At 35.5% G+C, this 12,257-nt stretch overlaps 1 protein-coding gene across 2 annotated transcripts; it reads left to right on the forward strand.

Annotated features, from left to right (window-relative positions):
• The first annotated feature begins 725 nt into the window (after positions 1-725).
• LOC112513720 lies at positions 726-10,713 on the forward strand. 2 transcript variants are annotated; one of them, XM_025120076.1, is made up of 9 exons: positions 726-941; positions 3,714-4,049; positions 4,975-5,008; positions 5,135-5,316; positions 6,142-6,231; positions 7,471-7,536; positions 7,635-7,726; positions 9,439-9,486; positions 10,367-10,713. In XM_025120076.1, the coding sequence occupies exons 2-9, from the start codon at positions 3,915-3,917 to the stop codon at positions 10,482-10,484; spliced, it is 765 nt and encodes a 254-aa protein (XP_024975844.1). In that variant the 5' UTR covers positions 726-941; positions 3,714-3,914; the 3' UTR covers positions 10,485-10,713. The 2 variants fall into 2 exon arrangements, with proteins under 2 accessions (XP_024975844.1, XP_024975843.1); XM_025120075.1 differs by having other exon boundaries at positions 727-941; positions 5,146-5,316.
• The last annotated feature ends 1,544 nt before the right edge of the window (positions 10,714-12,257 follow it).

A 12,257-nucleotide genomic window follows, 5' to 3' on the forward strand; every position in this document is an offset into this window, starting at 1 on the left:
ATCTGCTAGCACTGTGAATTACACCATAAGGTATAAGGGCAAGCTATATGTATCAATATCGTGATCAGCGATTGAAACTCAATTTGTCCAGTAAACTACTAGGGGCTCCCCATGGTTAAGTAAAAGGGAGGGAACTGTTTGTCAGTTGTTGAATGATTTGGTGCATGATGATTAAGATTGGTTATCATGATATAATGCAAAATTAAATATAATTATTTGTTAATCGTTTACAATGAAATTATGGCGTTGAATGGTTAAGGGAGACACATGATACAAAATAATTCAGATGGTTTTAGAACCATTAAGAGACAAAAATTTTTTTTGTCAAACAAGATTCATCTCTTAACAATTCAGATGTTGCCTCTTAATAAAACTATTAAGAGGTAAACAAACAACCCCTAAGTAAATGGCACTTTTACCTTGAATAATATAAACATAAATTTTCTTCATCCAATTATTAAGGATAGAACAAGAAAGTAAACATATTTACTTTTGAAAAATGACAATTATTTTGAGACAAATTAAAACAGACAGACACGTTGACACTGATTTTGGGACAGAAAAAATATATAAAATAGTAAAGGGACTAAAAATGTAGATTAACGAATAGTTCAGGGGTAAAAAATTTAAAATAAAAATGAAATATATTAAAATATTTACAAATTGACTATGGGGAAGTTAGGAAATTGCCACACACGTTAATCAACGTGGTCAATATATAAAGATTACATGAAAGGATCATTCAGATACGGCATTTCGCTCAAAGTTTCTGAATCTCCTTCGTCGTGTTCGACGCCTATCGTTGTCGGAGGAGATGAAAAAACCAACTTTTCTTTGAATTTCTAGCAGCTACTTATCAAAATCAACAAATCCCTACATATTATGTTGCTTGATTGATCGAGAGCAAGAACTGCCCACCATCTGTTTGTTTAAATTCCTCTGTAAGTATTCAACTACTTCTAATTAATGATCTCATCTGGGTTTGTTTAAAACTCTGAAAGTTTTGTTGTTCTTTTATATGCAATGTGGTATATGTTTATCGTTAGATTTTTCTTTTCTGCCATTTGGGTTTGTTTCTTGAAATTTTCGTTCTTGTGGGTATACGTAACATAGTTTGATTTTTCAATCTTCCATATTTTCGTTAGTTTGGGCTCAGATTGAGTTTGCATGACTTGTTTTTGAGTTGATAATTGGCATTTAAGATGTACTTTTAGGGGAATCATGGAGTGGGACAACAGCTTATGAGTTTGATAAATTAAGCAATAATTTTCAAGGTTTTAAACAGACCCAGATCATTAATTAGAAGTAGTTAAATACTTACAAAGGTTTTAAAATAAACAGATGGAGGGCAGTTCTTGATCTCTATCAATCAAGAAACATAATATGAAGGGATTTGTTAATTTTGATATGTAGCTGCTAGAAATTTAAAGAGAAGTCGGTTTTTCATCTCATCTCCGACAACTATAGGTGTCCAACCCGATTCTTACAACAAAGCATTTAAAGGAAAAGTATGGAAAGTTACCTCTACCATTTTCTCAAATATTAGCAAGCTGCTAGAATCTTGCAAATGACTTCCCTTTTAAGTTTCTATTAGAGAACCATGAGTGACTACTAGAACCAAGATAATGGTGTAAATGTGTAATAATTGCGCAGCTTACAGAACAGAGACGGACCCAGAATTTTTTTTAAACGGTGGCACCATTTGACCATAAGAAAAAAAATATAGAATTTTTTTCAAACGGTGGCACCATTTGACTATAAGAAACAAATATACGGAATTTTTTTCAAATGGTGGCACCGTTTGACTAAGAAAATGACACTAACATGATTTGTACTTGGGTGTGGGGTGGAATAAAAGCCTTGCAAACCAACTTTACCAAATAAAACTTGTTCTCATTGTAGTTTCAAAATACATACGGTGGCACACAACAAATTAATAAGGTTGCACCGTTCACGAAACCTAAATTTTTTACCCTTCTGTGGAGAAACGATATGGTGGCACGTGCCACTCATGGCACCTAACTAGGTCCGCCCATGTTACAGAAGCATGCTTAAATGAACTTCAATAAACTAAGCTCCCGTTTGGTTTGCAGGATTGGATTGGAATTTGAGGGGTTTGGAATTGAATTTTATTTCAATCCCATGTTTGGATTGAAGGATTTCCTGGGAGATTTCATTTGCAATCCCACAAACATAGGATCTTGAAATCCCACGTGTGTGGTTGGTATTTCAGAGGATTTCGTATGATTAGTACGTAATAATGTTTTAAAATATGTTAAAAATATTTGTCTTTGTCTTGTAATAATCAATTAATAAAAAGGTAATTTAGTTATTTTTATAATTATTTATAATTTTTTTTTGTAAATTATTTATAAAGATATGTACAAAACAAACACACCAAAGATTCCGAATACTTCCAAATCTAAATTCCTCCAATTTCAAATCCTTTTACGAAATCCAGATCCCTCAAAACCATTCCATTAAACTAAGCATCCCCTAAGAGAAGGAAATGAATTTATGTGACATATCGCCTTCTGTTGCAAGGTAGCAGAAGGTATAAGTTATGGGTAGGTATAAGGTAGAAGTGATGGTGGATGAGTGAGTAATGATTACAACTTTATCAGTGTGGTTTCATTTCTAATATGAGAAAGTAAGATCTTAAGTTATCTAAGGGAGGTTTACCAAATGCTTACCGGGTTAGTGCTTACCAGCAAGAGTCACCACTCTCACTTACCTTATCGAGTAGCATTCTTAGCCATAAAAATGGATTGTCTGTAAGCGTCTTCTCCCTTGCTTTCTAGGTAAGATTCTTGGTCCTTGTCGTACCTCTTACCGGGTAAGATTTTTAGCCCTTGCCATGCTCCCCCGGTAAGGTAAGTCACCCAGTAAGCGCTTACCCCCGTTTGGATTTGGTAAATGGCCCCTAAGTTAGGATGGCGTTGAAAACCTTAATCCTTGTACTATAATGGAAATGTATTCAGGATGGATTATTTATACAATTATAGATAAGGAATCCGTTATTTGATCTAAACTGTTGTCTTATTCATCCAACTTGGAGTTTTTCATATTTGCATCTAAAAACAAACCTAAAGCAGGGTTGGGGATGGTACTACCCGCACCTAATTCGACCCTAAATAATTTTAATCTTTTTAAATATATGCATATGTGTGTGTGTGTGTATTATATGACATATATTTGATTTTCAATATTGGTAATTGATGCAGTGACAATTCTTCATTATTTCTATTTTAAGATACATTGTTTTTTAATTGTTTTTTACGAAATGGATACCCAACGGGTTCCCCAAACCTGTCAGGGATTAGTCAGGAACGGGGGATGCATTATCCGCCCAATATCTGTCCCGTTTCCATCCCTCCTTATTTGGTTTGGTTCAGTTAATTATCAAGACTTTGGACTAATGTACAAGCTTTCTCTATTCTCCGCTATTTTTGCATTCAATAATGTTACCAAATAAAAAGGGCCGGGTTTGACCAAATACACGATAGGTCCCAGGTTGGATCAGGCCCCCGCTAGCCCCACTGCTAAATGAGCCAAAAAATATGCCCCCTCACGTTGGTGTTCTTGGTGGCGGGTTCCGTGTGGGGCCGGTTGGGGTTGCCCGTAATCAATTGTTTGCCCAAATAAAGTTCCCGTGAGCTCTCGAGTCTTGAGCATTATATGACTTTGAATGTACCTTCATGTGGTTTTAACAGGATGGAGCTTCTTTTGGCCGGTGATACCACTAGCCTAAGTTATTGGTTGAATTGGAAGTTCTTGCTATGCATAATATGGGTCTTGACTCCCATGATTATAGCGTCGTATCTAATTTGGAAGTACGAAGGTTTGGGAGATTCAAACAGTTATAAAGAGGAGACCCAACAAGAAAAAGAGTGGTCTCTTTACGATCATGAAGCATGGACGCCATGTGTAAAGGCAATACACCCCGTGTGGTTATTGGTTTTCCGGATCATTTCTTTTTGTTTGCTTCTATCGGCTTCCATTTCCGATGTTGTCACTCATGGGACCGACTTATTTTTCTATTATACTCAGTAAGCTCTTTTCTATCTTTTTCTGGAAGGGTGTCCTGTGCCCAGACTAATCCCGGCAAATTGCGATTGTAAGACATCAACCCTGATAAACTCAATGGCCATAACCGTTGTGGACGCCTGGAATTGAACCCATGGCAGTTGGGATATTCCACCTCATCCACCCGGGACTCAACCATACGCCACAACCCTTGTGGTTTCTATCTTTCTTGATACAAATGCATGATATGTGTTAGGATACGTGGAACCCCTCTGAATCTTTGTCTAAAAGAGCTCTCTAGAGAGGGGATGTTTCTGCATATATCTAGCCAATGTGGGACTCTAACATGCCCATTCAAATGGAGGCTAGACGATGTCCCCTAGATGTGGTAGACCCATGTGAGGATATGTGGAACACCTTTGAATCTCTCTCTAAAAGATCCCTTATAGAAAGATTGGAGGTTCCTACATATATATACAGGTTTCATGGTCCATTACTAGCCAATTATCATAATTTTCGACCTATAACTAATAATCATGATTGTGTTAACCAATAAACTAAACCAAACAAACACAATATATCCCACCTGGAGGTGGGGTCTGTAACAACCCAGGCTAACCGTACTGTATATCACCTGGACTAATGGTTTTAAAACGCTTCTGATAGAGGAGGTGTCCAGTTTCTTCTAAGGCAACCTTTGTTCCCTTCCCCAGCCGATGTGGGATCTTATAGGGTGTAGAGAGGGTAAGATGTAGGCAGACATGTCCTGTATCCCAAGGAGTAAAACGGTTGTTTGAATAAAGACCCCTAGATTGTGAAAAGTGTGACGAAGAGGGAAAGATGGATAGAGTTAAAGTGTGACGAAGAGGGAAACACGGATAAGATAAAGTTTGAGTGCTTGAATCTTTGGTATTCCTCTAACTTCACGTTTCTGTTGTTTTTGTATAGGTGGACTTTAACTTTGGTTACCTTCTATTTCGCGGTATGTTCCTCGCTTTATCTCAACCCTCATTTCTCGAATGCAATCATCAAAAATTGCAAATAATTCTTTTGACTGTTTCTTTTCTTCATTGATTTTGATACAGTTGTTCTTATAAATGTCTTGAAGTTTGTTTGCAGTTTGGATCGCTGCTATCAGCTTATGGATGTTTCAGGCAACACAAGACGTCTGATGTGGGTGAGGAACAAGATTTCTTATTGCCGCTCACCCATGAGGAGAATATTAGTCGGAAAAGTCATTTCTTGCAAACTGCTGCATTTTGGGGCTACATTTTTCAAATCGTTTTCCAGGTATATATTTCGATTTGTCCAAGTTATTTCCGTTGAAGTCTTCACATAAATAACCGCTATACTCTTTTGGAATAGAAATCAAGTCTGCTTACGTCCTAACCTCCCCGGACCACACCTCCCGGTGGGATATATTGGGTTAGTTTGGGTCGGTTATTTCCCTTGAAGTTTTCATGAAAACAACCCTCTACTACTCTTTGGGTAGAGGTTTTGGTCCGCATACATCTTAGGAGTTGTTTGGTTGGTTTTTCACTAAGTCCTGTATGGATAAAGTGGACTGTGTGGATTTATCTGTCTGTATAGATTAGAGGTTTTTGTTTAGAAGGGTTTTTTTTTCATAAATGGAAGGAGCGTGTTTTTTAATTGGGAGTGGCAGGTTGGGGAAAAAACTTGGTTTTCTGCATAAAGTTTACTGAATAAGCCACTTTTGATACCATCAAACCGCTACCAAACAGTCATGTATAGTATAGCTAACCGAATAAGTTGTGAGTCTTTTTAAGCTCATTAAGCTGTTAACAAACATGCCCTTACTCTCCCTAGACCCCACCTCCAAGTGGGATATAGTTTGGCTCGGTTTGGTTATTTTCCTTGAAGTTTTGACGAAAATAGTCGCTCTACTCTTTGGAATATAACCTCCCCACACCCCACCTCCAGGTGGGATATATTGAGTTTGTTTAGTTTGGCTGTTTCTGTTGAAGAATTCATGCACTTCTCGTTTTCTATGCCTAGACCTTGTTACAGAAATTAAGCTAAAAAATTTCACAATTCCTTCCGAGCGATTGCATGCTTAATGCTTATGACGACGATTCACTTGTTTGTTGCACACAGACGGTTGCAGGGGCGGCGATTTTGACAGATATTGTTTACTGGACCGTGTTCGTTCCATTCCTTACGATCAAAGGTTACGAAATGGGCTTCGTGAGTACTTACACTTACCTTATATTACAATTTGTTCATCATTTTTGTTCATTTGCCTTGATGATTGAATACATCTTAGATACAATGTAATATCTTCAATGGGTGCGTTTAGTATCTAGACAGGACACATGACATAACAACTATTAAGCGTTTGGTAAGACGGATCTCAATAGGACAGAAAAGATAAAATGACCATTTAAACCCGATGTGTTGTTTACATATCTTGATTAATTTATTAAATTATAATAAAATAAATATTTTTTATAACAAAATATTTAATTAGAAGTTTTTGTCAAGACGATGTAAAATGTTTATGTAGTTTTCAATTATTATTTTATACCTTTTCTATATTATTTATTATTATTAATAATAAATTAATCAAAATAGAAACCGTATAAAAAATAAACATTTAAGGATGATTTAGTGAAATTTTAAAGAGCATAAAATACAATAAATAAAATTTAAATAATGGATAAAATGTGAAGAGGGAGGCGTATTTGATGTTTTAGAAGAGAATTAGATTTTATTTTGAGTTTATATTGGTACAATACATGTTCCACCTTGTTCCATGGGGTGGGGGTGGGGGTGGAACATGTCTGTTCCACTTTGTTCCATGGGGTGGGGTGGAACATGTCTGTTCCACTTTGTTCTATATAAAAATCTTGTTAAACATGGAAGATAGAACAGTGATCCCTTTTCTATCATGTCCTTTCCAGTGTACTAAACGCACCCCAAATGAACATAAATCAGAGAACTCGACCACATTTGCTTTGTATATTTGTGTGGACATATTTGTGTAAGGGGTTATTATCTTAATTAGCCGCCTCGCTAAAAAAGATATATATCATAGCCACCATTTTATTTTTTCTCACAAAATAGCCAAGAAACTGCAAGCCGACGTCGCAAGATACTTTTTCTTACAGTGCCGCAAGGCGCAAGTTGTGGCTTTGACTTGCTTTTTGTGCGTCAACGCATGTCCTTGCAGTGCTGCAAGCTACGGTGTCTCGGTTTATTTTTGTGGTGGGCCCACTTTTCATCTGGGTGCATCAGAAAATGTCATAATCCCCAAGGAAAAGTGCCTTGCGGAGTTGATTTGTCGTTTCTTGACTATTTTGTGAGAAAAAAGTTTGGAGGTGTCTAAAAAGTTAAACTTTTTCCCTCATGTGGTTATTTATGATCATGACCCTTGTTTCAGGGTTTTTCTTACAGTTTCAAATTCGTTTTTTCCTCTTATACCAGTTGACGGTTTTGGCACATTCGCTTAATCTCGTTTTGCTCCTCGGGGACACGGCCTTGAATAGCTTGGTAACTTGATTCATTATGTCTTTACGTGTTTTAACTTTCAATTGCTTTTAAATGAGCGTTCTATGAACTATAAAAACGTATGAAAAACCATCTTTCAGAGCTTCCCTTGGTTCCGGATTTCATACTTTCTATTATTCACCGGTTTTTACGTGTGCTTCGAGTGGATTCTCCATGCGTTTGTCGCAACTTGGTATGTTGTCTTCATGTTATTTTATTCACATTTCATACATAAAATTTCTACAACAAAATCGGCTTCATAGGATGCCATATATGTCTAAATGTCTTAATAAACTGTATTATAGGACTTAAGTTTATATGACCAAATAGTTGCATTTCTGATATAAAGGGTGTTTCAGTAGGATTTTACGATGAATTTGGACATTTTAACAAGTTTTTTAGGACACTTTTGAAATAAAATATTCCAAGTTAGCTTTTTATAGGATACTTGTTTTTACATGACATTTTTTCAAAGGGAAATTTATAAAAATAACCGTTTTACACAACCCTTTGCCGCAAAATAACCACATTTTAGAGGTTTTGCCAAAATAACCACCCGGATCGCCCCCGTACATAATGGGGGCGATCCCCTTAAAAAAGTAAAAAAAAAAAAAATCTTCAAAAGTCGAGATTACCGTTCACCTCGTTGACCGTGTTTGACCTCGCCCGGGGGCGATCCGTACTGTTCACCCATGAATTTTTTTTTATTTTTTTGTTAAATTGAAGTTGTATTTTTTTAACTTTTTTAAAACCAAATTTCATGAGGAAAAGATTTAAAAATAAATCTAATTATGGAGACGCAAAAATTAATTTTCTCTGTTTTGTGTTTCGGAAATCAGATATAATGGGTTAGGGGTTGTGAGAGTAAAATATATGAGAAAAGAAATGGAAGGGAATGTGTGAAAAATTATGAATTAGGAGGTTGGTATTTATAGTGAAAAAAATCAATTTTTTTTTTTTTACCCGGATCGACCCCGGTAAATTGCGAAATTTAAAATTAAATATGTAAAAAGACACTTTATGTATTTTTCCATTTTTATTAAAAACACCCCTTAATTGTTGTATAAAAATAGAGGTCAAATTTCGTCAATCAGATATTATATCTGWTTTCCCATGAAAATTAATTTTTGCATCTCCATAATTATAAAGATTTATTTTTAAATCTTTTCCTCATGAAATTTGGTTTTAAAAAAGTTAAAAAAATACAACTTCAATTTAAAAAAAATTCGAAAAAAAAAATTCACGGGTGAACAGTACGGATCGCCCCCGTGAATAGTATGGATCGCCCTCGGGCGAGGTCAAACACGGTCAACGAGGTGAACAGTAATCTCGACTTTTGAAGAATTTTTTTTTTTTACTTTTTTAAGGGGATCGCCCATTATTTTGGCAAAACCTCTAAAATGTGGTTATTTTGTGGCAAAGGGTTGTGTAAAATGGTTATTTTTATAAATTTCTCTTTTTCAAATATTATCAGAAAAAGAGTAATAAGATACTTTATTTCAAAAGTGTCCTAAAAAATTTGTTAGAACGTCCAAAAGTGTTTGTCCTATTTGTAACACTTTTATATATGACAAACAATTGTTTGGTCCTATAAACTAAAGGCAAGTAAAACAATCTGTTGGAACATTTCGACGTATTTAACCACAATGGTTGTGGCATAGTGGTTGAGGCCTAAGGGGATGTGGTGGACGTCTGCCCTAGGTCCAATTTCAGGTGTCCACAACAATTGTGGCCACTGAATTTATTAGGGCTAATGTCTTGCAGTCACAATTTGTTTGTATTAGTCTGGACATAGCCTGTGACACCCTTCCAAAAACATTCAGTTGCAATTTGAAGTCTTTTAAAACCGATCTTGTTGCAGTGAATCTTTATCTTTCTTATGCCCATAACTCGTTTGTATTCCAGGTGGCCGTACCCATTTCTCGACTTATCTATGGAATATGCTCCATTGTGGTATGTATTCTCAAAACAAGCTCTACATCTATTATACTCTCCCCCAACCCTCATCGATAAAGGCCGAGCCTTGGGCGAGTTTCCTCAGGGCCACTGAGAATTTTGTCGGTTGTTATCTTCAATTCCTGTTTGAGTCTACTCAGAGTGTGTTTGGTATGCGGAACATGACGAGACAAAACAGAACGAAAACTTGTTGTCCCATGTTTGGTGTGAGATTAGAGTGTGACACAATGGGACTGAGTGGGACCCACCAAAAAAGGTGGAACAAATGTGAATTACGAAAATACCCATGTCAAATTAAAACCCTAAAACCTTTCACAGTTCTTTCTCCCGCCTGCCTCACTTTTGTCCGTCGAGTCTAGTCTTTCTCATCATCCGTGCACCAAACTCTAAGAGCATCTCCAACTGGATCTGAAGTAGAGAAGAAAAAGTTAAAATCTTTTAAAAAGAAAAATTCTAACTCCAACATATGCTCTGTTTTAGAGATTTTAACATTAATTATATTATTAAAATATTCCATAAATTTATCATCTCAATAATTTAAAAAAAATATTTTAGATAAAATAATAATAATAACTCAATCTCATTGGTCACATTAAGTTTTAGAAAATTATCTGAACTTGGAGTTTTCTCTATTTTAGATAACAATATAGAGAATCTGTTGGAGCAAAATAGAGAACAAAATCTCCGGCTCTACTGTGGATAATCTGTTGGGAGATGCTCTAAGGGCCAGTAGGGATTTTTTTTCTGACTGTTATATCTATGGGATTAATCGAGGTGCACGCAAGCTGGCCCAGACACCCACAGTTACAAAAAAATTGGAAACTGATTTGTTTTCAAGTTAATCTAACGCAACTTCGTTCTCCAAAATGTTGTGTAGGTATTTGATCGTTGCATTATTGCATCTTCCGTGCTATAGCATCTTCTATTTGGTTGTGAAACTCAAACATTACACATTGTCTCGATGGTTTCATCAATCGTATCAATGTTTGAGATGACGTTTTCTTGGGAACGCACTCGTTCAACGTCACGCTCGTGGCCCGTAACGCCTAGAAACAATTGCGACCCTTTTTTTCGGTTGATATCGCATTGTTGTATACATACATATGATTCTACAATTCTTTTTAGAGTAAACTTCAATTTTGGTTCTTGAGGTCTAGTGAAAAGTCTTGAAAGTGGGACATGTACTTCAATAAGTCTAAAAATCGTCTTTGTGGTTTTCATTTTGCTCCGAAAGTAGTCACTGGTCATTAACTATGTTTTTTTTCTTCGTTAGAGCGAGGGGTATTTTAGTCTTTTCATCAAAATCTTTAATTTTCTCTATAAAAAACATAAAATTTTCTTTTATATTTTCTTCTAAAAATAACAAAATTTTAGATTAAGGGAGAAAATTTATTAATAAAATAAAATAAAATGCAACATATAAAATAAAAATCATGTTATTATTTCAAAGAAAATTAAATTTTTTTGATGAAAAATAAAAATTGCCTCCGTATTTGAATCTCCGTAGCCATAAGCAGATTTTTGTTTCTCTTTTGATTTGAACCTGAGACCTCCAGACACTTTTGACATTTGGAACCAAGCTCAAACCAATCAGACACCATCCTTGTAGTTCTGGGACTACTTTTAGAGTAAAATGAAAACCACAAAGATGATTTCTAGACTTATCAAAGTTCATGTCTTACTTTCAGACTTCTTACTGAACTTCAAAGATCAATTTCAAAATTGAAAGTTTACTCTTCTTTTTATATGAATCATACAAAAGAAAGCAATTGTTTTAATCCTCATGGGGGATGAAAGTTGTACTATTTTTTGGGTCCGAAAAATGTAGAGTTTTTACAGTCTAAATTCGAGATAACGATTAGTTTCGTATTTGTTTATACATCGACAGCTGTTTACAATGAACGTTATCTACGTTTCATAACATACGCTCGTGTGTTGGGTATAGTTCGATTGGTTTAACATATATGTTCAAATAAATATTTAGCGTATGTATCTTGTCATTTCCATCATTTGTTTGTGTTTGATAAATAATAATAGTTTTGAAGTTTTTGTGTTGAGAATGTGTTTGTTTCATATCTATCAGTATATCAATATGCATGTTGCAATAATTGTTTCTTTTTGGTGTAATTTGATTTTCACCACTTTTTTTTATTAACCTGGATATCCAACCCGCTATGCGAGCCGACTAATCTCAGGGCGACCACCTGCTTTGCAGATAACCCGGAATCACCGCATTTGAACCTCCGTAGCCATAAGGGGATTTTTATTCATCCTTGGATTTGAACTTGGGGCCTCTCGGTACTTTTGATCTTTGGACCCAAACTCAAACCAATTAGAAACCACCCTTGTGGCTTATTTCGCCAATTTTCGATTTAAGAAATAGGGTTTTTTTTTTTGGAAAAAGTTATGGTTATAAAAGCTATCGTTTTCAAATGTTTTGGATTGGTTCTTCGCTTTTTCAGGGATTTTTTCCCGGATATCCCCCTCCACTGTATACACACACACACACACACACACACACATATATATATATATATATATATGTGTGTGTGTGTGGGGGGGGGGCGAGTTCAATTGAAAACCGAAATTTGGTTGTGAATCAGGGTACAACGGAGAGTACGACGCGTGTCTCCTGCCTTCCTTTTGGTTATTCATCATGAATAATGTATCATTTATGATGAATGTGTATTATTCATCATAAATAGTGAATCAATTTAACATAGATCATAATCGTGTATTATTTCATTAAGAATGTTGTATCATTCATC

The sequence above is a fragment of the Cynara cardunculus genome, assembly GCF_001531365.2.
Source record: "Cynara cardunculus var. scolymus isolate 2C chromosome LG 5, CcrdV1, whole genome shotgun sequence".
NCBI lineage: Eukaryota > Viridiplantae > Streptophyta > Magnoliopsida > Asterales > Asteraceae > Cynara > Cynara cardunculus.